Below are 25,862 nucleotides of genomic sequence, written 5' to 3'. Positions count from 1 at the left end.
TTATAATACCAACTTCTGGAAACTATGGAAAGCAAACTGGACCTCTCACACATGGCTGGCTGGTACAACCATGACAGAAAACTGAAAGTATTCACCAAAGCGGAACGAAGTGCTTCACCCCATAATGACTCAGCAATTCCACTCCAAGACGTTAACCCAGAGGAAATCCGTTTCTTTTACAAAGGCACCAAAGATTTGTTAGCAAAAAGAGAGCCCTGGCGGGATAGCTCAGTTGGTTGGAGCTTCCACCCAAAGCATAGAGGTTGCCTGTTTTGATCCGTGGTGAGGGTACATACAGGAACAAACCGATGTGCCTGTCTGTCTCTCCCTTCCTCTCTGTCTCTAAAATCCAGTAATTTTTAAAAAATTTGATCTCTACTTACTTCTACTATTGCCATATACTTAAAAGAAATGCTTATACATGTACACCAAAAAATATGTACAGGAATGCTCACAGCAGCATTACTTGTAATAGCCAAAAAAAGGGATACAATACAAATGTCCATCAATATTAGAATGGGTAAATTATACAAAACCTAATACTATACACTAAGGGAAATGAACAAATACCACAATATAGATGAAACTCACATGTTGAAAAAAAGAATGATACAACTGGTGGCGGCCCAGGATGCGGAGCTGCAAGCAGGCCCGAACCCGGCGATAGCGGGAGGGGGGGGGGGCGTCTGGGCGACTGGGGCCTCCGGGTCTCGGACCTCCCGACCCCACGTCCCATGGGCCTGTCCAGCCCCCCCCCCCACCTCCCTACCCCGAGCAAGCAGGGTGCCCTAGTGTGGCCCGCTGGGTCCTGCTGAAAGTGACCACCAGATAGATCCTAGGCCGGAGCCCAGGTCTTTCCTCCGCTGCCTCTGCTGCCAGGAAGACCCGGAGCAGGAGCTGGACAAGGACGAGGAGACAGGGGCCTATTTGATTGACAGGGACCCCACCTACTTTGGGCCTATCCTAAACTACCTCCTCCATGGGAAACTCATTACAAAGGAGTAGGCAGAAGGTGTGCAGGAAGAGGCGAAGGTTCACAACATCGCACTCCTGGCACCGCAGGTTAAGGAAAGGATCCGGGACAAGGAGAACATCGCATCACAAGGCCCCGTGAAGCACATGTGCAGTCCTGCAGCGCCAAGGAGAGTTGACGCAGGTGGCCTCCACTATGTCTGATGGTTGGAAATTTGAATAGCTAATCAGCATTGGATCTTCCTGTAATTATGGAAATGAGGATCACGCAGAATTCCTGTGTTGCTTCCAGAGAACTAAATAATTCTACCAATGGCGTTGTCATAGAGCCGAGTGGAAAGGCAAAGATTCTTCAGGAGAGAGGATCTTGGACGTAAACTCCAGAATCCTAACCATCCAGAGAGCAACCTCACAGAGCACTTCTGTGAAGCTCAATCTTGCTCCTGTCCAATAACCGAGCTACTGCAAAGCCAAGCTGAGCCTGGCCCGCTGTGGAGAGTGTTCTGGTCAAACCAAAGGGACCCCCAGCCCACCCACAGGAACCTGAAACCAGATGCAACTTCCAGCTGCAGAATATCTCTTGAGAAACCTGCTTTTCTCAGCCAGTGTTTAAACAAATCTTTACAGCTGCATCTGGGCTGGGTTCCCAGTTGAGCCCTTATAGGGACCTGGGGTGGGGAGAGGACGTCCTGCTCCTGTACATGCCTGTCCTTCAAGGAGGCTGCAGCCAACGAAAGACGGTTGTCCCTGAGCTGTGCCATCTTTGCACCTGAGTGCCCCAGTGGACGCTGGGAGCCAGCCACTCTGTAACACTTTTCCTTCCTCTGTGCACCCCATAGTAATGTAGCAGATGCAAACAATTCTAGCTTCCATCTGTCGAACTGAATTGAGGTTTTGGATAAAGGGTAGAGTAGCCTGAGTATCCCACATTGCTATGAATTAAGCCACTCTGAGGAAGGGGAGGATGGCGCATTGTGGTTGGAGGTTGGGGATTGTTGCTCGGGTTTGGGGTATTCAGCTGCTACCACATTCAGCTTGGCCTCATTTGTCTCCAGCAACCTGGACCCTCCCGGTGGCTTGCTGTCTTCCCAGGAAGAGGTTTGAGGCAGGCGGCATTCTGTACTGAATCAGACAGACAGACAGATGGACGCTTTGGGTAGTCGGTATAACTGCTTCTTCAGCCTTTTCTTACCTTCTTTGGCCTGTCTTTTTCCCTGACTTTTTAAACTGGAATAAAGGGACTTTGGACCCTCTGAAAAAAAAAAAAGAAAGAAAGAAACCAGACACAAAACAATAGCCATGTATGTTTGATTTGTATATCCCCACATACGTATATTAGGTATAGCAAATTAATGGTTACCTTTGGGGATAAGAGAGGGGATGCTGACTGGGAAGGGACATGAGGAGGCTTCTGGGATACCATGATGTTTTATTTCTTGACCTGGATAGGTGGTGGCTACATGGATGTGTTTTACTCTGTGATAACTCACTGAACTGTATACTCCAGATTTGTGTTGATACGTATAATATATATATCAACTTAGGAAAGTTTTTTACTCCCCCCACAAGAAAAAAACTAAACTATAGAATTTAGGTATGTATGTTTGGGTGTTAACAGCTCTAAAGGAAAGCAAGGTTATATAAAAGTTAGAATAGCCTGACCTGTGGTGGCGCAGTGGATAAAGCGTCAACCTAGAAACACTGAGGTTGCCGGTTCAAAACCCTGGGCTTGCCTGGTCAAGGCACATATGGGAGTTGATGCTTCCTGCTCCTCCCCCTTCTCTCTCTCTCTCTCTCTCTCTCAATCTCTCTCTCTCTCTCTCTATCTATCTCCCCCCTCCTCTCTAAAATGAATAAATAAATAAAAATTAAAAAAAAAAAGTTAGAATAATAGTTACCTTTGTAGGGTAAGAGAAGCAACAGTGATTGGAAATTAGCTGGAGAGGGGCTTCTGAGTTGCTGGTAATGTTGTATGTCTTAACCTGTGTGGTGGTGGTGATCCAGATATTTGTTTTGTGATAAGTCACTGAGTATTTTGTGTACTTTTCTGTATGTGAATTACATTTTACAGCATAACGGTATAAAAAAAACCCAACTTCAATGGATGAGTTAAACAGCAGATTACACACAGCTGAAGAAAGAATGAGTGAGCTGAAAGATCAGAAGACATTACTCAGAACACGGCATAGAGATGAAACTAGGACATGTGGACACTGGAGAGAAGATCCAGCAAATGTCTAAATGGAATTCCAGAAGTAAAGGAGAAGGAGGAGGAAGGGCACTATTTAAAGAATGGCAAGAAAATTTTCTAGAACTGATGAGGCACTAAACCACAGATATAGGAAGCTCAACAAATCCACAGCAGCATAAATAAAAAGAAACCGATACCTGGATATATCATAGGATAATTAAGAATACCAAAGACAAGAAGAAAGTCATAAAAAGTCAGAAGGAAAAAAAATTTTTTTCCTTTTTTTTTTTTTTTTTTTTTTTTCATTTTTCTGAAGCTGGAAACAGGGAGAGACAGTCAGACAGACTCCCGCATGCGCCCGACCGGGATCCACCCGGCACGCCCACCAGGGGCGACGCTCTGCCCACCAGGGGGCGATGCTCTGCCCATCCTGGGCATCGCCATGTTGCGACCAGAGCCACTCTAGCGCCTGGGGCAGAGGCCACAGAGCCATCCCCAGCGCCCGGGCCATCTTTGCTCCAATGGAGCCTTGGCTGCGGGAGGGGAAGAGAGAGACAGAGAGGAAAGCGCGGCGGAGGGGTGGAGAAGCAAATGGGCGCTTCTCCTGTGTGCTCTGGCCGGGAATCGAACCCGGGTCCTCCGCACGCTAGGCCGACGCTCTACCGCTGAGCCAACCAGCCAGGGCTTTTCCTTTTAAACGAGGGACAGCCTGACCAGGCGGTGGCGCAGTGGATAGAGCGTCGGACTGGGATGCGGAAGTACCCAGGTTCGAGACCCCAGAGGTCGCGCGCGGGCTCATCTGGCTTGAGCAAAGAGCTCGCCAGCGTGGACCCAAGGTTGCTGGCTCCAGCAGGGGGTTACTCGGTCTGCTGAAGGCCCATAGTCAAGGCACGTGTGAGAAAGCAATCAATGAACAACTAAGAAGTCGCAAGGCGCAAAGAGAAACTGATGATTGATGCTTCTCATCTCTCTCTGTTCCTGTCTGTCCGTCCCTGTCTATCTCTGCCTCTAAAAACAAACAAACAAACAAACAAAAAAAAAACGAGGGACAACTGACTATTAAGCTGATGTCTTCATAGAAATAACGGAAACCAGAAGACAATCTGCTAAGAGAAAATAATCACAACCTAAGTTCTGTTCAGGTAAATATGCTTTAAGAATGAGATCCATGTAATTTACCATATTAACAATAAAAATAGAAAATCATGATCATTCAGGAAAAATACTTGACAAAACTCAAGATCCCTTCATGAGTGCAGGGTCACAGGCTTGCTGGCTTGAGCATTGGATCATCAATATGATCTCTCTTTTTTTTAGCAATAAAAGAGAAACTTCCTTGCCTGACCTGCGGTGGCACAGTGGGTCAAGCGTCGACCTGGAACACTGGGGTTGCCAGTTCGAAACCCCAGGCTTTCCTGGTCAAGGCACATATGGGAGTTGACACTTTCTGCTCCTCCCCTCCTTCTCTCTGTCTCTGTCTCGCTCTGTCCTCTCTCTCTAAAATGAATACATAAAATCTAAAATAAATAAATAAATAGAACTTCCTCAACCTGATAAAGTAGTGGTCCCCAACCCCCGGGCCGCGGACTGGTACTGGTCCGCAGAGAAAGAATAAATAACTTACATTATTTCCGTTTTATTTATATTTAAGTCTGAACGATGTTTTATTTTTTAAAAATGACCAGATTCCCTCTGTTACATCTGTCTAAGACTCACTCTTGACGCTTGTCTCAGTCACGTGATACATTTATCTGTCCCACCCTAAAGGCCGGTTCGTGAAAATATTTTCTGACATTAAACCGGTCCGTGGCCCAAAAAAGGTTGGGGACCACTGTGATAAAGGACACCTATGAAAAAGCAAAAAGCTACAGCTAACATAATACCTAACAGTGAATGCTTTCTCCCTAATAGTGAAAATAAGACAGCCCTGGCCAGTTGGCTCAGCGGTAGAGCGTTAGCCTGGCGTGCAGGAGTCCCAGATTCAATTCCCAGCCAGGGCACACAGGAGAGGCGCCCATCTGCTTCTCTACCCTTCCCCCTCTTCTTCCTCCCTCCCCCTCTCTCTCTCTTTTCCTCCCACAGCCAAGGCTCCATTGGAGCAGAATTGCCTCAGGCGCTGAGGATGGCTCCTGTGGCCTCCACCTCAGGCGCTAGAATGGCTCTGGTTGCAATGGAGCAACAGCCCAGATGGGCAGAGCATCGCCCCCTGGTGGACATGCTGGGTGGATCCCAGTAGGGCACATGTAGGAGTCTGTCTCTCTGCCTCCCCACTTCTCACTTCAGAAAAATACAAAAAAAAAAAAAACAAGACAAATATCTGCCTTCACTACTTCTAGTCAACATTATACTAGAGGTTCTAGCCAGTGCAATAAAGCAAGAAAAATGAATAAAGGTATATAGATTGGAAAAGAAGTAAACAGTAAGCCTGACCTATGGTGGTGCAATAGATAAGAGCATGAACCTAGCCTGACCAGGCAGTGGCACAGTGGATAGAGCATCAGACTGGTATGTGGAGGACCCAGGTTCAAAACCCAGAGGTCGCTGGCTTGAGTACGGGCTCATCTGGCTTGAGTGTAGGCTCACCAGCTTGAGCATGGGGTCGCTGGCTTGAGCCCAAGGTTGCAGCTTAAGCAAAGGGTCACTCACTCTGTTGGAACCCCCCCACACCTGCTCAAGGCACATATGAGAAAGCAATCAATGAACAACTAAGAGGACTAAGGAGCCACAATGAAGAATTGATGCTTCTCATCTCTCTCCCTTCTGGTCTGTCTCTCTCTCTCTGTCTCTGTCACACACACACAAAAAATTACCAGAACGGGCCCTGGCCAGTGGCTCAGTGGATAGACTGTTGGCCTGGTGTATGAGCATCCCAGGTTCAATTCCTGGTCAGAGCACACAGGAGAAGCAACCATCTGCTTCTCCTCTCCCTCTCCTCTCCCTCTTCTCCTCCCAAGCCAGTGGCTCGACTGGTTCAAGAGTGGCTCCGGGCACTGAGGATGACTCCGTTGGAACACATCAGCCTCAGGCACTAAAAATGGCTCAGCACTTGAGGATCTGCCGCAGATGGGGTTGCTGGGTGGATCCTGGTCAGGGCACATGTGGGAGTCTACCTCACAATCTCCCCTCCTCTCACCTTAAAAAAAAATTAGCAGAATGGATTAAAAAACTAAAAAAATCTTATTAATGAAAAGAATACCAAAAGGCTGAAAGTTAAAGGGTAGAATATGATTCATCAGGAACACTCAGGTGTGGCTGGCAGGTACACAGCCTGGTGCCGCCATTCCCAAAAGCACTTTGGAAGTTTTGGTCAGTAACTATGTGCATCTATCTCTCCAACCTGGCAAGTTGATCCCACATGTACTTCACACAGCTCTGTAGAAGGTAGAAGGAAGTCCTATGAGGATGCCCACTGCGGTTCTCTGTGATAGCATCAGTTTTATCATATTTTCTTGTGTGTTTCAATAAAACTTTATTGACAAAGACAGATGTTGGGTCAGTTTTGGGCAGAGGGCTGTAGTTTACAAACCCTTGTTTTGGACCTATAGACCAGAGTTTGTTTTTGTTTTTTGTTTTTCCATTTTGGGTTTTTTCTCCCTTTTTATTTAATTTATTGGGGTGATGCTGGTTAACAAAATTATACAGGTTTCAGATGTGCCATTTCACTGCACATCGTCTGTGCACTGTACTGTGTGTGCACCACCCAAAGTCAAATCACCTTCCAGCACCATTCACCCCCTCACCGTCTATACCTCCCCCGCTCCTCACAGCAAAAGTTTTAAACTCACACAAACTTGAGAAGGACACAAGTGGTAGGCACCAGCCTGATATACACACCACCACAAGGGTGAGTTGTACAAACACTGTACTGAGTGCAAAAAAGGGGGTTCATTTTACCCACAAAATAACATAGACTTTGCAAGAACAGAAACAGTCAAAAACATATGGCAGACTGATTGTTATGGGAAATTAAAATAAATATATAAGATGGTGGGGGGGCCAGTCTCGCCCAGACAATAATGATCACCTGCCACAAGCTAAGGAGGATGACCACCTCCAGCCTCTGTACCTGTGGCCGAACACAGAAGAAAATAAGACTGGCACAGGAGACACACACAGCGGCCAGGAGCCCTGGTTCCAGTCTGTGAAATAGTCTACACCCCACGTGCAGTGTCGATCCATGGGCCATGCCAGGAGGTCCCAGGCATGGCACACTGTTGGGCACATGCCCATACACTGTGCCCTCCAGGGGCCACAGGATAGCACCTGCACATATCACACACAATCTCCCAAGTACGTGCTCATACTGCAGGGTACACTCACGCCAAGTTGCCCGCCCTGTGGACGTGTTGGTACAAGTCCACACCCAAGAGTGAGCCCCAGGACCAGCTGACGAAACTGCCCAGATGGGCTGGAGCTCTCCAGGGTAGGAGAGAGGAGAGCAAAGGACTAACTGAACAGGGTATGGGGAGTCCAGTCCAGGGCAGTCTCCCCATCTCCCAATGGCCCAATGCTCCGCCACAATCTTGAGAGGGTTGAGAGGCCAGAAGGGCAGGGTCATTTCCCTTCCATGCCCAGTCCTGCAGGGACACCCACTGTGACCACAGATGCACCCACCTGTCCTCAGAGTCAGTGCAACTTTCCTTGTTCCATACAAATCTCTTCAGCGTGTCCGAGCAGCAGTACTGGTCGTAACAGGTGCCACAGCAGAAAACAGGACAGGACTTGGGGAAGAGGTTGTATCCACTGGAAGCCATACACACCTCACCGTGGGCTGGAGCAGAGAAACACTTGTTCACCCGTGGCCACGAGGTGAAGCTTCATGCTGGGCCCCAGACATGTCTTAGCCAACACAGCTCTTCCCCAGCATAGCCAGCAGGGACAGCATGATGGGCCACCGCTGGGCCATGACCCCAATCAGCCTTGCATGCTCCCCTGGGCCACTGCTGATGTGCCTAACTGGACTCCCCCTTTTCCCACTGGTCCGCCTGCCTTCTGATGGGAGAGTCAACTTTCTAAGGATGCATCTGATGGGCCACTCTGGCTCTCAGACCAACTCTGGTTCACACTGCCTTAAGATCAAGCCGAGTCCACAAAGCAGGGTCCAAAGAAAGGTCTTGAGGGCTACCCAGCTCCCCTGCCCTACCCACGCTCTGCCCATGTTCTTGCTGGTTTCCTAACCCCTGCCGTCAGGCCTACTTATCCTCAAAGCCCTGCTCCAAGCTCTCCCCTCCAGAAGCTGCCCGAGGCCAGCAGTCACACAGCTGAACAGTAACAGCCCTGGCCAGCTCCTGAGGACCAGCACTGCACAGGCCAATTCTTTCTCCATACCAAATTTATTGGGGTGACATTGGTTAATAAAATTATATAGGTTTCAGGGGTACAATTCTATACGGATCAGCCAGTTCTTGATCCTCATTCCCTCATCCCCACTCAGCCACAGCTGCCTCAGCCCCTGCTGGGCTCGACAATTTTGGGGCCCAGCCCTGACCACACCCTCACTGCAGGCTGGCTCCTGACCAATTCACCACTGGCTCCAGTCACACCCGCAAAAGTGTCCCTGCAGCACTCAGCACTGTGCGGGGCCCGCAGCGGATGCCTAGAACATGTTGTGCCTTCAGTGGCCAGGGCTCAGAGTTGGAATCTAAGAGACATCTCCGCAGGCTGGGGTGACACAAGGTCATGCTGAGAGGACCTGGCTGACAAGTGTGAAAAATGACCCAGGTCTTTGGGTGACCACCAGGTTTGCAAACTTCCAGGAACATGCTACAGCCACGTTCCCATACATCCTTAAGCTACCTTAACAGAGAGCTAGTGCCCACCAGCAGGAGAGAACAGCCCACAGTTCTGCCCGGACAGGCCCCAAAGGGAACCGGCCAGTCCAACAAGGCCCAAATGACTTTGATAGACAGGGGACAGGTACAGCCTTTAGACCACAACTCGAGAGCCTCTGAGCTGGGGCTGAAGACCAACACCTGTGACTCTTTTTGGGACAAGAGCTCATGGCACCAGTGTTCTTTGACCCTCACACACTCAAGACAAGGTTCTCCGGACCTCACTGGAGCGGGGACCAGGGTTCAGCCAGCTCGGTTCCCTACCAAGGTCTGCCAGATTCCTCCCAGCCCCCAGGAAATAAAGCCCTTCTGCTGGAGGAAGCCACCCACCCGGAGGAATGTTTGGCTTCCTATAGCTGGGGGGTGGAGAGGTGTTGTTCCTATTCCTAGCTCTAAAGGGCCCCAAGCCTGGTCTCTCCATCTGTGAATCATCAGTCTGCAATCAAGCAATTAACACACACAGTGAGTTTCCTCCTCCAACCTCAGAAGGCCACCTCAGCTGTCTCCAGGAACACAAGGGCCTTGGAGGCAGAGGGTAGAGGCTCCCAGTACTAAACAGAGGCAAAGGGAAGGCCTCTGATGGAGGAGTCAGGCCTCCAGAAAGCCACCACCGGGGCTCAGGCCAGGCAAGGAATCCTATCCCAGCCTCTGGTGACCCAATCCCTTGGAACACCAGAGAGACGATGGACACCTGGCCCGCCAATTCCAGGACAGAACAATGGTGGAGCTGCCTGGGGTCTGAGCAACGTCAGATCAGGCTGGGAAGGGTGGTGGGGTGGAGAGAGCAGTCCCGGAGTTTGCCAAGAGCCTCGGGTCATCATGGGTCCGGGGGTGGGGTCACTGTGGGGATGGTGTTGCCTGGGCTCCGTCCAGGGACGGCGCGGACGTGGCTGTCCCGGTCCCTGGCCAGGACAGACTCCCCCACCCCCGAAGGCTCACCACCCCGAGGCGGCAGCGGTAGCAGCAGCAGCAGCAACAGGATCCGTGGCGCAGGGGCCGGCGCGGCCATGGCTGGGCGGCGGGCGGAGACGGACGGAAGCACCAGGGTCGCGGGGCAGCCGCCGCCTCGGCGACCCGCGCGGACGCCCTCGCCCGGCCCCGCCCCGCGGGTTCCCGGAATCCCGCCCCGGAGGGCGCGGAGGGAAGAGGCGAGGCGGGGGCGGGGAGGAGGGCGTCCGCCGGGCCCTGCGCCGCCCGCGTCCTCGCGACAACTCGGGACCCCCGGAGTTGCCTCCCGCTCTCGGGACACTTTCCGGCCGCCGTCCCCAGGCGCCTGCTGTCGGCCTGAAGGGGGGCTCCCCGCGGGAACGTGCGCCCAGGGAGCCCCCGCCGGGTGCCAGAGCCCGGCCCGCGCTGCTGCTATGCCCGGGCGTTCTCGCTCTCCTCTCCCGAGAGCCACCCGAGCACCAGGTGAGGTGGCACGGCGACAGTGCACACAGGAGGCGCCCGGGAACCCCGGCTCTGGGACACACATCGCCCGGCACCCTAGGGTGACGCCTCTACCGCTGTGGTCACCCAACACGCAGTCCAAGGAGGCCCAGCCCTGGCTCAGGACAAGCGTGGCTCAGGTGGCCAGGTCTGAGGGGTAGGAACTGGCCCAGACCCTTACCTGCCCCCAGAGAAACACGTGAGTGGAGCAGTGGCTAACAAGAATGGGGCCTGCCCTGTCTCTGTCTGTTCAAGCTGCTATGACAAAACCAGACTCCGTGGCATAAACATTTCTTTCTCACACCCCGCAGACTGAGAACAAGATCCAGTGCCAGCATATTCTGTGTCTGGTGATAGCCAGCTTCCTGGTTCATAGGTGGCCCTCTTTTCCCAGGGTTCTCACATGGCAGGATGGGCAAGGGACCTCTCTGGGCAGCTTTTACAAGGGCACTAATCCCATTCATGAGTGTTCCACCCTCTCCATCTAATCACCTTCCAAAAGTCTCACCTTCCAAAGGCCCCACCTCCAAATACCATCACCTTGTGGGATAGGATTTCAACACAAGGTTGAATCCTAGGAGGACACTGACACATTTTTTGCCCAGGGGCTCTGACCAGCCACCCACCCTGCACCTGGCACTTTCGTTGCTTATAAGAGCCTAGCTACAGAACTTCCTATGAAGAGTTAAGACCCTATAAATAACTAGAAATCTAGTTCACAAATCTTACATCTTTGTCTCCCAAGGAGAGTAGGGAGTCTCCTTTGCAGATAATTCCCAGAGGCAGATGGGCTCAGAGGCGCCAGGCGCCAGCTGCCCCAGGGATGTCGCCAAACGGACCTGTGCTAACATCAGAAGAACTTGCCAGGGAGACGCTCCTGCCAAAGGAAGCGCCACCTCTCGGGCACTGCTACGTGACTGTGTTCTTTAATAAGTCACTAACCGCCCCGAAAGTGTATAAACTGGCCCGCTAGCCAAGACTGTACGGTGGGATTTGGATGCATTTTTAGGCTGCCTGCCTTCTCAGGTTTCTGGCAGTTTGAATAAAACACTGTTATACCACTTGGACCCTGTTATACTAATTGGACTCAGCAGCAAAGGGCAGCTTGATTCTGGTTTGTTCTGGTAACAGCAGGTTTTTATAGGAAGAAGAGGGGGACATGGGAGCTATTAACAAACAGATGTCTTGGACTCAGACATCTTTTCTTGAGGTGGGAAAGAGAAAGGAAGGGGTTTTTATCATGCAGATTGCTTCTTTTTAGGGTGGGGGGATGGAGGGGCCCAATGACAGATTACCTCTTTTTTTTTTTTTTTTTACAGGGACAGAGAGAAAGAGATAGGGACAGACAGAGTTGAGAAGCATCAATGATCAGTTTTTCATTGCAACACCTTAGTTGTTCATTGATTGCTTTCTCATATGTGCCTTGACCGCGGGCCTTCAGCAGACCAAGCAACCCCTTGATCGAGCCAGCGACCTTGGGTCCAAGCTGGTGAGCTTTTTTTTGCTCAAGCCAGATGAGCCCACACTCAAGCTGGCGACCTCGGGGTATCAAACCTGGGTCCTTCTGCATCCCAGTCCGACGCTCTATCCACTGCGCCACCGCCTGGTCAGGCAGATTACCTCTTGGCTGTTGACCAGAAACTCCATACTGGCTGATTAAGATTATGTTTCTGAAACAGGACAAAACTACAATGAGATCAGGTATTAATCTACGTTTGGTATCATGGGCTTTTAGCTTGAGTGAAGCCATTTTGGGCCCCCCTTTTTTTTCTCTCTCTCTTTTAACAGCACAACAGGTGGAAACATAGTTATGACTCCCGGGTCAGGATGAGGCGCCCTCCCTGACACAGCCCAGAGTTACCCTGCCCAGCTGCCTCTGCCCCCTCGGCTCAATTGAAACATTAAATAAGAGTCTGTTGCCTGACCAGGCGGTGGCACAGTGGATAGAGCATCGGACTGGGATGCAGAGGACCCAGGTTCGAGACCTCAAGGTCGCCAGCTTGAGCGTGGGCTCATCTGGTTTGAGCAAAAGTCTACCAGCTTGAACCCAAGGTCGCTGGGTCCAACAAGGGGTTACTCGGTCTGCTGAAGACCCGCGGTCAAGGCACATATGAGAAAGCAATTAATGAACAACTAAGGTGTTGCAAGCGCAATGGAAAACTAATGATTGATGCTTCTCATCTCTCTCCGTTCCTGTCTGTCTGTCCCTGTCTATCCCTCACTCTGACTCACTTTCTGTCTCTGAAATAAATAAATAAATAAAGACTTAAAAAAAAAATACTTTACTTTAAGAGTCTGTTCAGCCCACTGACCACTTTCCCCTGAGCACCCACCCCCAAAATCACTTCCCCAGGGGATAGGCTGCCTGGGCCCCCAGCCCCCTGTGTGTTCTCCCCACTGACCACTTTCCCCTGAGCACCCACCCCCAAAATCACTTCCCCAGGGGATAGTCTGCCTGGGCCCCCAGCCCCCTGTGTGTTCTCCCCACCCCGACCCCAGCCTCCGGCCCTCAGCCTCTCAGCACTCACTACAGCTGGACTGGAGCTCTCTGTGCATCTGAAACAGGTAGAATATAGTGTTGCCAAAAACGGCTCCATGGAGTCAAACCCTGCAAGAACTCTACCCCATTATCAATAGGTGGTTGTAAGCAATGATCCAGGAACCAACCTGACTTCTTTTAAGTTTGTTTTTCAGATCTAAAGCCAAGCCACAAATCAGAGACAGACTCAATACCTCGTTAGGAAAGCCCCTTCCTGCATCCCATAGTAAGTGTTGCACAATCCCAGAATGTTTGCTTCACTGAGGTATAGCGCAACATCTATGTTCCAAAAAAGGAGAAGCTTGCTAACCTACTCCGATTGGGTAACACCGGCAACGTCCCAGTCCTCAAGCCATTAAAAGCCTAAGCCCCACATCCAGCAAGCGGAACCTGCAGAACCTGGGACCCTAGCTCAGTGTTCTCGCCCTCTGCAAAACCCCAACAGATCTGCCTTTGCTTTTATCAGTGACCCTGGTCTAACTTCTTTCGTATCAGGAGACAAGAACCCAAACTCAGCAGTAACACTTCCATCTCTGTCAACCCTGTCAACTTTAGTCCTGGTGCTCAGAGTAGGGGCCTGTCCCAGATTGGTTCTGCCTCCACCCTCCACCTCACCCGCGTGGGAGGAGAGGGCAGGGTCTGTTCGTCCCGCTCCTACCGAAGCTCTGCAGGCAGTCAGACACCCCACCCTGTACCAGTTCCTGCCAGTAGCCATACTTCTCAACTGGGTCTTTTTTAGGGCCATTTGCTGAAAGGTACAAGGTTCATGTGCCCAGGGCTCCAAAAGGAAGGCCAGTATTCAATGCTCAGGTTTTTTATTTTGGGGTTTTTTTTGTTTTGTTTTTTCTAAAGTTGGAAATGGGGAGACAGTCAAACCGGGATCCACCCGGCACGCCCACCAGGGGGTGATTCTGCCCATCTGGGGCGTTGCTCTGTTGCAACCAGAGCCATTCTAGCGCTTGAGGCAGAGACCACGGAGCCATCCTCAGTGCCCGGGCCAACTTTGCTCCAATGGAGCCTTGGCTGCAGGAAGAGAAGAGAGAGACAGAGAGGAAGGAGAGGAGGAGGGGTGGAGAAGCAGGTGGGCGCTTCTCTTGTGTGTCCTGGCCGGGAATCGAACCTGGGACTCCTGCATGCCAGGCCGACGCTCTACCACTGAGCCAACCAGCCGGGGCCTCAATGCTCAGTTTTGGAGGAAGGAAAGGTTTATTGATCTAGAAGGCCTAGCTCCGGAAGATGGGAAAAGCAACTCTCAAACCCATCTTAAAGAGAGCCACAAATTCAGGCAGCTTCTGTATCAGGGAAGGGAGGATAAGGGGGGCAACGAGGTGGGTGGGGACTGCAGACAGCCAGGCTCTGCCAACGGGTCTGGTCTGAGTAAAAGCTTCAGAATTTCTAATGGTCGACCCCTGCTCCCATCCGAGTCCCGTTCTGGGGTCATCACTTCATGCATATTCCCACTTCAGAATTCCTGCAGTTAACGAGCATATCTATAGCAGGAGCTGTTGGTCTGAAAGCCACGGAGAAAGGAAGCATTTCACTGGTGTTGTGCTGCGACTTTATCTTGAGGGACACATACCCGGCTTGATAAGAGTGGCTGCTTTTGGCTGGGACCTTTACATATAGCCTGGAGCCAAGCTGTGGACAAATTCTATGTGGAACTGGTGGGAGCAATACCCAGTGATGCCCAGGAAGCCCAGTGCAGGACAGGGTGTGGGTGGCAGGGTGTAAACACAGCTAGCCTCCCAGGACCAACTGGCCACAGACCAGGTTTGGTGGAGGGCCCTCCTCTCTACCCATGTATAGCCGGGTGCCGCTGTGGCCATGCAGGCTCCCATTGGATTCGGGCAGACGGTACAGGACCTGTGGCGCTGGAGGACAGTGGGCCATTCCGTTTATTAGAGTTTCGCAATGGTGGATGAGCAGGCAGGCAGGGAAAACTGCTTCCCTCTCTCTCAGGGCTCACAAGTGAAACAGGCCGGGGCAGAAAAAAAACCCTTATCCTGCAAACAACAGCAAGCAACGGCCCCTCCCACTGGTGGAGGAAGTCCACAATCTACAATCTGCCACTCTGAGGGCAAGTGCCTGCAGCCTTACATAGACTGTACACTCGTGGTGCTGCCCTGTGCTCATGCACCAGTCAGGCCAAGTTCAAGGCGAGCAAGCCTAACACACTTGTAACACGCTTGCCCAACAACCCGGTACTACGTCAGCCTCTTTCCTCATCTCCGAAGGCAGAAATGCCACATACCCACTTCCCCACTACTGGGGGCTCGTGACTCTGGAGTGTCTGGGCCAATGGTGAGGGCTGTGTGAGTCTAGACATCCCCTTGTCACTGAAGAGGGACCCAAACCAACGTGGGTCTGCCTACCTCCACCCCCCAGTCTGGAAGGTGTCATTTGCTCCTGAGTGGGTTTTCATTCTGTTTTGTTTTTGTTTTCGTGTGACAGAGATAGAGGGAGGAACAGATAGGGACAGACAGGAAAGGAGAGATGAGAAGCATCAATTCTTCCTTGTAGCACCTTAGTTGTTCATTGATTGCTTTGCCTGAGTGTTTTTTTGTTGTTTGTTGGTTTTTTTACAGGGACAGAGAGAGGGATAGATAGGGACAGACAGACAGGAACGGAGAGAGACGAGAAGCATCAATCATCAGTTTTTCGTTGCGAGACCTTAGTTGTTCATTGATTGCTTTCTCATATGTGCCTTGACTGCGGGCCTTCAGCAGACTGAGTAACCCCTTGCTCGAGCCAGCGAAGCTGGTGAGCTTTTTTTGCTCAAGCCAGATGAGCCCACACTCAAGCTGGCGACCTCAGGGTCTTGAACCTGGGTCCTTCTGCATCCCAGTCCAACGCTCTACTTGTTTTGTTTGTTTGTTTGTTTTTTACAGAGACACAGAGAGAGAGAGAGACAGACAGACAGACAAGAACGGAGAGAGACGAGAAGTATCAATCATCAGTTTTTTGTTTCTACATCTTAGTTGTTCATTGATTGCTTTCTCATATGTGCCTTGACCATAGGCCTTCAGCAGACCGAGTAACCCCTTGCTCAAGCCAGCAACCTTGGGTCCAGCTGGTGAGCTTTGCTCAAAGCAGATGAGCCCACGCTCAAGCTGGCGACCTCGGGGTCTCAAACCTGGGTCCTTCTGCATCCCAGTCCGACACTATCCACTGCGCCACTGCCTGGTCAGGCAGCTCCTGAGTGTTTTTGGTTAAGAAAGATAAGGCCTTGGTTAGGGGGTGGGGAAAACCTTGGGATCTGGCTGTAAATTGCTCAGATTGCTCAGCCCTTTAACTAGCTACATGAGTTTCCCCATTCCACTTGCTTTTTTTTTTTTTAAATTTTTTATTTATTTATTCATTTTAGAAAGGAGAGAGAGGGAAAGAGAGAGAGGAGAGAGACAGAGAGAGAAGGGAGGGAGGAGCAGGAAGCATCAACTCCCATATGTGCCTTGACCAGGCAAGCCCAGGGTTTCGAACTGGCGACCTCAGCATTTCCAGGTCGAGGCTTTATCCACTACGCCACCACAGGTCAGGCCCTCCACTTGCTTTTTTTTTTTTTAAAAAAATTATTCATTTTAGATAGGAGAGAGAAAGAGAGAGAGAGAAGGGAGGGAGGAGCAGGAAGCATCAACTCCCATATGCGCCTTCACCAGGCAAGCTCAGGTTTTGAACCGGTGACCTCAGCGTTACAGGTTGACGCTTTCTCCACGGTGCCGTCATCAGTCAGGCTTTTCCTAGCCTCTTACTATCCCACCTCCCCTAGTTCGTCCCGTGGCAGCGGCTCCCATTCCAAAGCAGAGCTCGATTTGGGCTGGAGCTGAAACTGTACGGCTTGGAGTCAGGGCTTTCAGCCACCGTGGTGAACTCTGGGAGATAGCTACTCAAGTTCCTTCTCATTGATTCTGCAGTCAGTCTCCTCCCACACATAAAAATGCCCTAGCCCTGGCCGGTTGGCTCAGCGGTAGAGCGTCAGCCTAGCGTGCGGAGGACCCGGGTTCGATTCCCGGCCAGGGCACATAGGAGAAGCGCCCATTTGCTTCTCCACCCCTCCGCTGCGCTTTCCTCTCTGTCTCTCTCTTCCCCTCCCGCAGCCAAGGCTCCATTGGAGCAAAGATGGCCCGGGCGCTGGGCATGGCTCTGTGGCCTCTGCCTCAGGCGCTAGAGTGGCTCTGGTCGCAATATGGCGACGCCCAGGATGGGCAGAGCATCGCCCCCTGGTGGGCAGAGCACCGCCCCTGGTGGGCGTGCCGGGTGGATCCCGGTCGGGTGCATGCGGGAATCTGTCTGACTGTCTCTCCCTGTTTCCAGCTTCAGAAAAATGCAAAAAAAAAAAAAAAAAAAAAAAAAGATGCCCTAACCAGGATCCCAGCAGGTGACCAGGGTAATGGCGTGTGCCCAGTGTCCCCAGTTGGAGCTAAAGGCAATGGGAATCCAGCAGGATAAAGGGAAAGGCTCTAGCAACCCTGGAAGACTTAGGGACAGAGATAGTAAAGCCACCACTGGGAGGGGGGCTATAATAAGAGATTCGGAGTTGCTTTTTGTCACTGCATCCTGGCTCCAGAGCTTGGCATTTATTGTCTTTTGTATGCTAATAAGATGACTCCAGGTGGGGAATTCCTCTCTCCCCTCTAGAAGGCGCCAGGATGGGAGCCATCACCAGAAATAGAGGGCTGGAACTTTCAGCCGCCCATCTTGGGGTTTTGGGGGTGTTTTTTTTTGTATTTTTCTGAAGTTGGAAACGGGGAGGCAGTCAGACAGACTCCCGCATGCGCCTGACCAGGATCCACCCGGCATGCCCACCAGGGGGCAATGCTCTGCCCATTTGGGGCATTGCTCTGTTGCAGCCAGAGCCATTCTAGTGCCTGAGGCAGAGGCCATGGAGCCATCCTCAGCGCCCGCGCCAACTCTGCTCCAATGGAGCCTTGGCTGCGGGAGGGGAAGAGAGAGACAAAGAGGAAGGAGAGGGGGAGGGGTGGAGAAGCAGATGAGCGCTTCTCCTGTGTGCCCTGGCTGGGAATCAAACCCGGGACTCCTGCACGCCAGGCCAACGCTCTACCACTGAGTCAACTGGCCAGGGCCCATCTTGGGGTTTGGTTTCGAGATTGACGGCTATCCCCAAAGGCTAATGATTTCATCGATCACGCCAACGTCATGAAATCCACTAAATGGTGGAGTTCAGGGAGTTTCAGGATTTGCCGACACACTGATGTGCTGGGAAGGTGGCAGCCTTGAGCAGGTTGGAAGCTCCGAGTGACCCTTCCCTAACCCCCTACACCCTGTCCTATGTGTCTCTTCCATAAACTGGTAACTGTAAATAAGGTGTTTCCCCAAGATCTCTGAGTAGGTTCAGCAAATTATCAAAACTTGAGGAGGGGGTTTAGAAACCCCCAATTTATAGGCAAGGGTCAGAAGTTACCAGTGTGTCGGGAGCCGATCCACTAATGCTGGCTAACTAGGTCACAGCAGAAGAAGATCCACAACTGCTGGTTGACAAAGTCACAGCAAAAGAAGATAGAGTCACCGCAGTAAAGACCAACAGCTGCGGGTTGACAAAGTCACCGCAAGGAAAGGCACAACGATACCTCCCCCTTTAATCTTTTGAATTAATCTGGCCTTACTGGGTGTGTGCTATTATTTGTGGCACAGGGATAATAGTACTGTGCTTTCCCTGTAGATTTGTAGTAATTTCTTTGGAAATGAGACAGAAGGTGTAAGTTCCACAGAAAAGCCTGTAAGCCCCTTGATCTGGGCTCGTAAACATAAGAGGCTGGCTATGATATCCCTCGTAAAGGGTTAAATTTGTAGGAGAATTTCTTCTTAATCATGTTAGAAAGAATAGATTGTGACTTGTGAATGGGTAGAAGGCAGTGGCTGTGCACAGAGCACCTTTTGGCCTTCACTTAATTCATCATTTTTCCTCCCTAGCCTTTTCATGTAATAGAGTAGAGAAACTTTCCTTTCTTCTTGCTTATTTGATCTGCAGATAGTGGTACACTCTAAGAAGAATATAGTTAGAACTTAACTAGTGTGTGAATATAGTAAATAAATAAAGTTTAACTAGACATTAGAATCTTAGGTAAGGTGTAATGGAATGGCCCGTTGCATGGCTTGGGATGGGAATGCAGTCAGCAAGAAAAGAATGTTTTGCTAAGAGAATTGTTTTATGACTGAAGACAGTTACTGGGCTTTCTCAGTGAGACATTCTCATGAGATTTATATACTTTCCCAAGGTTTTTCGTTCAGATAATAAAGAGGAATATGGAAGAATCCATAGAAGCAATAGCAATTAATGCCTTCTGATATTATGTTGCTACTAAGCTATCTTGCAGGTGCACTCTATATATCTTTAAGCAAAAGTTACTCTTGATGTTATGACAATTTCTTAATAAGCAAGCCTTTTTTTTTTTTAAATGTAATGAAAGGGTACAGTAACCTTTATTTATTTATTTATTTATTCATTTTTTAGAAAGGAGAGAGAGAGAGGAGAGAGACAGAGAGAGAAGGGGGGGAGGAGCAGGAAGCATCAACTCCCATATGTGCCTTGACCAGGCAAGCCCAGGGTTTTGAACCGGCAGCCTCAGCATTTCCAGGTCGACACTTTACCCACTGCGCCACCACAGGTCAGGCAATAAGCAAGCCTTTTGAAGTCTTGTGAGAAAAGTTAGGACACTGCATAAACTCAAGGCCATTTGCCTGAGCAAGCGGTGGTCTTTTGCTACTCCCTAATGATTTTGTCTGTTAATCTCTCTCTGCCCCTTGACTCACAACAACAGTAAAGTTGAGTTATTAGTTAGTACTAATCCTTTAAAAGCTTCTTTTTTTTTTTTTTTTTTTTTTTCATTTTTCTGAAGCTGGAAACAGGGAGAGACAGTCAGACAGACTCCCGCATGCGCCCGACCGGGATCCACCCGGCACGCCCACCAGGGGCGAGGCTCTGCCCACCAGGGGGTGATGCTCTGCCCCTCCGGGGAGTCGCCATGTTGCGACCAGAGCCACTCTAGCGCCTGAGGCAGAGGCCACAGAGCCATCCCCAGCGCCCGGGCCATCTTTGCTCCAATGGAGCCTTGGCTACGGGAGGGGAAGAGAGAGACAGAGAGGAAAGCGCGGCGGAGGGGTGGAGAAGCAAATGGGCGCTTCTCCTGTGTGCCCTGGCCGGGAATCGAACCCGGGTCCTCCGCCCTTTAAAAGCTTTTACTGATGTTATCGTTATTCAAGTTATTTTTTAATTGTACTTTGAATGATTTGCCACCTGATTTGTAGTTTATAGATATAAATTAACTGTTATCTGGAAACATGTAAACATAGTGAAACAGAAGCAATGATTAATACCATGTAATTGTAACTTGGTGTGTGTGTATAAAAAAGGAGCTGTACTAGCATTTGGTAGAGATGCCTGGCAGTAAATGCTAACTAGAGAATAAAGAGAAAGAAAAGAATTCGGCTCTCTCACTCGATTTCGCCGACGCCGTCTCCTCCTGTGGGACCCCTGGATCCCCCCCGGGGCTGGACCCCGGCACCAGTGGCCCTCTTAAGACTTGTGACTAGCACCCAAAGTGACCGCAGTCTCGTGGGACTGAGCCCTTACTCTGTGGGTTCTTGTTAACTCATGAATGCTATCAGAATTGAGTTGAATTGTTGGATGGCCAGTTGCTATGGGAGAATCAGAGAGTTGGTGGTCAGTATGAAAAAAAACCCCACAATTTAGTGTCGGAAGTGGTGTCAGTAAATACGACACTGCTGGTGGCCACTCAGTTGATATGAGGACAAGGTTTTAGGAGGCCATAGGCCTTCACCTTAGAATAAGGGTCCCCAAACTACGGCCCCTGGGCCACATGCGGCCCCTGAGGCCATTTATCTGGCCCCCACTGCACTTCCGGAAGGGGCACCTCTTTCATTGGTGGTCAGTGAGAGGAGCAAAGTTCCATTGAAATACTGATCAGTATGTTGATTTAAATTTACTTGTTCTTTATTTTATTTCATTTTTATTTTTATTTTAAATGTTGTATTTGTTCCCGTTTTGTTTTTTTACTTTAAAATAAGATATGTGCAGTGTGCATAGGGATTTGTTCATAGTTTTTTTTTTATAGTCCGGCCCTCCAACGGTCTGAAGGACAGTGAACTGGCCCCCTGTGTAAAAAGTTTGGAGACCCCTGCCTTAGAATAATGGCATGAGGGGCCCAAGCAACGCATTGACTGAGGTGTCAGGTGGTTGCTTCTAACAGCACCAAACAACTTAAAGAAAGAATGATAGGGTCAGAGTCTTTGCTGCTTATGTCAAGACACAACCCGAAAATTTTCTCAACTTTGCAAAGGAGTCTCCTACCTCTTGCGGCCACAGGACTGAGATAACCCATCATCAAACCCAAAGGCTGATTCTGTGGATTCCAGATTAAACACCGGTTGAATTCATAGCCTGAGTCTCTTATGTGAAAGTTAAGCACTTGTAAAGATTCATCAACAGAAACCTTATTTAAACTGGAGTTGCCAGAGCATGCAGGAGAAGATCCCACACCCTATTACTCATTGTCAATTGCTCCACACAGGAAGTGACTCCTTTCCAGGAGGAACTGTGTTTTTCTACTCCACTGCTCCTGCGGAAGGAAGGAGGGTCTTCTGCTCACCCAGCAACCCCTCTGCCAATGAAAAGCCACTACATTTAGACCTCCAGTGGACCCTTAGTTTACGGCAGCCCCTCTGAACTTCTTACCTCTGTAAAAGATGTTCCCCTCTGTCTTTCTCTGGACCTGCCTTTGGTTCACGTTAGATCACATGTCCTGAATTGCAATACTTGGTTGTTTCTAAACAAACCCATTTTTCTGGAGAAATATCTGGCTATTTGTTTAAGGTCAATGGCAATCATTAGGCCAGAGCACAGAGTATATATAAGGAGACTCTGGGAAACGGGATTCCACATGCCGTTCATTTATCCAGCAGTCATTTCTCAGTTCTTACTAAAAGAACCAGAGGAGCCCTGGCTGACTGGCTCAGTGATAGAGCACCGGCCCGGTGTGTAGAAGTCCCAGGTTCGCTTCCCAGCCAGGGCACACAGGAGAAGCAACCATCTGCTTCTCCACCCCTCCCCTCTCCTTTCTCTCTCTCTCTCTCTCTCTCTCTCTCTCTCTCTCTCTCTCCCCCTCCCACAGCCAAGGCTCCACTGGAGCAAAGTTGGCCCAGGTGCTGAGGACGGCTCCATGGCCTCCGCCTCAGGCGCTAGAATGGCTCCAGTTGCAACGGAGCAACGCCCCAGATGGGCAGAGCATTGCCCCCTAGTGGGCATGCCGGGTAGATCCAGTTGGGCACATGCAGGAGTCTGTCTCTCTGCTTCCCTGCTTCTTCTCACTTCAGAAAAATACCCCCAGAAAAAAGAAAGAAAGAAAAGAAAGGACTAGAGGAATCAAATTACCACCCTGCCCAGACCTTCTGCACCTTCCTTGCCCAATGTAGCAACATGCCCCCTGCAGATCTCAAGAGGGAATTACTTCGCAATAGGGAGCCAACTCTTCTCATGCCCTTCTCCTTAACTTCTTGATGTCTCTCATGCCTTAAACCAGAGATAAATTCCAGCATGCCTGGAGACCTTATTACAAAGTCAAACCCAGAAGGGAAGTCTTAATATTTCAAAAAGATTGTAAGGCTTTTTTGTTAGCCAAAACATGGAGAATATGTGGGAAAAGACCAAGGAGGTAAGACTATATGTATGTTTAGCTTGGGTTGAATTTATCAATACAGGAGCTCTTGCCAGAACTTGTGGACACAGGTGCTTACTTAAGCTACTGGGGATTGTTCTGCATATCTGTGCACTTGGCTGAAATGAAGCCAGTCTCACTAAATACAGTGAAGATGCCAAAAGCTCCCTGGAAGAATGGGGAAGAAAGTTTCCAAAGCCTCATGAAGGTTCACTGATTCATTCAAAATAAATGTTGGACTGAATTTATTACAGAGCCCTGGCCGGGTAGCTCAGTTGGTTAGAGCATTGTCCTGATACGCCAAGTATGTGGGTTCGATCCCCAGTCAGGGCACATCTAAGATTCAACCAGTGAATGCATAAATAAGTGGAACAAAATAAGGTCTCTCTCATCCTCTCTCTAAAGTCAATACATAAAACAATTATAAAGAATCACAGACAACTCACCTTTTCCCAAGTCCCTGAGAGAACCCAGAAGAGGTATCCTTCAGCAAGGCCTTGGGCAGTTAGTTCACTGCAGAGGGGAGCATCTTTGAAAGTTTCAGTTTGCTGGAGCTGCCCTAACAAAGTGCCACACACACTGAGTGACAAACAACAAAGTTACAGTTGCAGCTCTGGAGGCTGGAAGCCTGAAACCAAGATGTCGGCAGGGCCATGCGTCCTCTCACCGAAGACACTAGAGAATTTTAGATTAAGGGCCCACCGATTCCAGTAAGACCCTATCTTAACTTATTACATCTGCAATGATCCTATTTCCATATAAGGTCATAACACAAAGTCCTGGGGGTTGAGCCTTCAATGTATAAAATTGGTTGTGAGAGGAACAATTCAACCTACAACAAAATGTCAGGTTTGGGTTCAGGACTCCTTTAAACCCAAAGCACCTTTAAACTCAAACTCCCTTCTCCCAACGTCCCACTAGGGCAACTTCTTCACTAAGCATCTCCCTCGCCCAACCTCGCCCTCCCCTTATGCAACTCTCCCCACCCTGGGAGGGTTCTGGGAAATGTCCTTGGGACAAGGCCATCGGGAGGGACCTGAGGGTTAGGAAAGGGAGACAGTCTGTAACCAAGGCCACAAACCAAGATATGCTAATCTGAGCATGCCCAGGTGCACCCAACCCCATGCCAGCAAATGTCTGCAGCAGCCTCTGTATCGGACACCCCTTCCTGCAGCTCTCCGCTGATACCACTCGGGTCTCAGCCCATCTGTTTTGCAGATGCATAAATAAACTTCTTATAAAACTCATCAGGCCTGTGTGTCGCTCCTTCGAACGGCCTGACACAAACATAATCACTTCTCCATGCATCCGGGCTTCTGACTGGAGACACTCTAGATTGAAATGGCTCCTTGATTTCAATGCAGATACCAGGGCCCTGGGTGACAGAACCGAGTAGCCGTGCTGAGTTGTCCTGCACGAAGCGGGGTGGGTGCCCTTTCAGGGGGGCCCCGTGGAAACAGCCCGGGTTCACACCAGCACTCTCCTCCCTTCCCAGAGAGACCTATGGCTACTGACCAGGTGTGGCAGACACTAGTTCTGGCCTGCCACAAAGGCATGTTTCGCTTTTTTTTTTTTTTTTTTCATTTTTCTGAAGCTGGAAACAGGGAGAGACAGTCAGACAGACTCCCGCATGCGCCCGACCGGGATCCACCCGGCATGCCCACCAGGGGCAACGCTCTGCCCACCAGGGGGCGATGCTCTGCCCATCCTGGGCGTCGCCATGTTGCGACCAGAGCCACTCTAGCGCCTGAGGCAGAGGCCACAGAGCCATCCCCAGCGCCCGGGCCATCTTTGCTCCAATGGAGCCTTGGCTGCGGGAGGGGAAGAGAGAGACAGAGAGGAAAGCGCGGCGGAGGGGTGGAGAAGCAAATGGGCGCTTCTCCTGTGTGCCCTGGCCGGGAATCGAACCCGGGTCCTCCGCACGCTAGGCCGACGCTCTACCGCTGAGCCAACCGGCCAGGGCTGTTTCGCTTTTAATAAAATAGTTTTGTTCAAACGCCAAGGTGCCCAGACCCAGAGGGTGAATAATGACAGGTCTAAACTGAACACGGCAACACTCTCCTTTGCAGGTGATAATTATATTTTACTTTACCTGTTAATATATAATATATAATTATTATAGCTATCACTCAAATGTTGCTGAAACTTACGTCTTTGCAATATTTCATTCAATCTAAATATCTTCTGATCCTATTCAATGGCCATTATTTCCTAGCACCCCAAAATGCTACAAAATTCAACATGACAACATGTAATTGCTCTTTCTAGGTTGTGGCAGAACATTGGACCCAAAGGAAACTTTTGATAGTTATAGATATTTTATTCCTCCTGCTATTGCTTTGCTGCTAAAAATCAATATCTTCTTCAAAAAGTGCTGAAGTCTCCCAGGAGCTTAGGGGTCCAACCCAGGAACTCAGTGCCAGGACACAGTCTGAGGACCACTGAGCTGCCCCCAACATCACCAACCAGGAAGACAGTCGTATCTAATAGCCGTCTGAACCCCTGGATTTGTCATCCACCGTGACACAGCTGGGTAAGGCAGAGCCATGACTGTGGGCAACCCTGAGCCACCAAGAAGCAGCCAGCTGCAGCCACCTCTGCCCTGACACACAGGAGACGTGCAGGGGCACCCAGCCATGCCCAGCCCCGTCACGTCCACAGAAGAGCTCCCCTGCTGCCTGCCCTCCCAACAGCCCAGCCCAGGGCAGGAGGTGTAGAAAGTGCACTGGGGCTCTGAGGCATGGAAAAAGGAACACCTTGCCCCTTGTCACCATCTTTGCCAGCCCAGAGGTAGGTACCAAAACAGAATTAGCCAACACGACCCCAACCCACAGCGTTGTATAGCCGCTCTATCTCTGTGACACAGACCCTAGTTCCTCTCCCCGAGAATGCCGTTTGGGACCCATATTTCCAGGGACCCCTCCATCCTTGACAATCCTTGACACAGACCGACCCTGGTTCCCTTCCCCAAGGATGCTCATATTTGGAACCCACATTTCCAGGGACCCCCAAACCCTCCACTTAACAGTGTTGCACCCTTGGTCCTCCTCACCCCCACTTCTGCCTCTTGCTCAGGGGCAAGGGCCCACGGCTCCCTCCAGGGAAAGACAGTTTTCCGTCCAGAGAGAAACAGGCCTGGGTGTGGGGGCTGGACCAAGGCTGCTCACACAGAACTACGAGAGAGACACAGCCTGGGGTCCACAGAACTGGCCACA

General features: G+C 50.4%; 1 protein-coding gene and 1 pseudogene across 2 annotated transcripts in view; one reads left to right on the top strand and one right to left on the bottom strand.

Moving 5' to 3' along the window:
* Window positions 1-10,166, bottom strand: part of SHISA5 (shisa family member 5) — a 28,547-nt gene extending 18,381 nt beyond the window's left edge. The window contains exons 1-3 of one of the 2 annotated variants that reach the window (XM_066245053.1): window positions 9,934-10,166; window positions 7,778-7,934; window positions 2,165-2,224 (exon numbers count right to left, since the gene is read on the bottom strand). In XM_066245053.1, coding sequence (XP_066101150.1) covers window positions 2,165-2,224; window positions 7,778-7,934; window positions 9,934-10,003 — 287 coding nt within the window. In that variant the 5' untranslated portion in view covers window positions 10,004-10,166. The remainder of the gene's footprint in view (window positions 1-2,164; window positions 2,225-7,777; window positions 7,935-9,933) is intronic. The other variant, XM_066245054.1, reaches the window with a different exon arrangement.
* LOC136314523 (BTB/POZ domain-containing protein KCTD2 pseudogene) lies at window positions 25-1,349 on the top strand (annotated as a pseudogene).
* Window positions 10,167-25,862: the final 15,696 nt, after the last annotated feature.

The sequence above is a fragment of the Saccopteryx bilineata genome, chromosome 10, assembly GCF_036850765.1.
Source record: "Saccopteryx bilineata isolate mSacBil1 chromosome 10, mSacBil1_pri_phased_curated, whole genome shotgun sequence".
In the NCBI taxonomy this organism is placed as follows: domain Eukaryota; kingdom Metazoa; phylum Chordata; class Mammalia; order Chiroptera; family Emballonuridae; genus Saccopteryx; species Saccopteryx bilineata.
The sequence above is the reverse complement of the archived record's forward strand: the minus strand, read 5'-3'. Positions and strand labels throughout refer to the sequence as shown.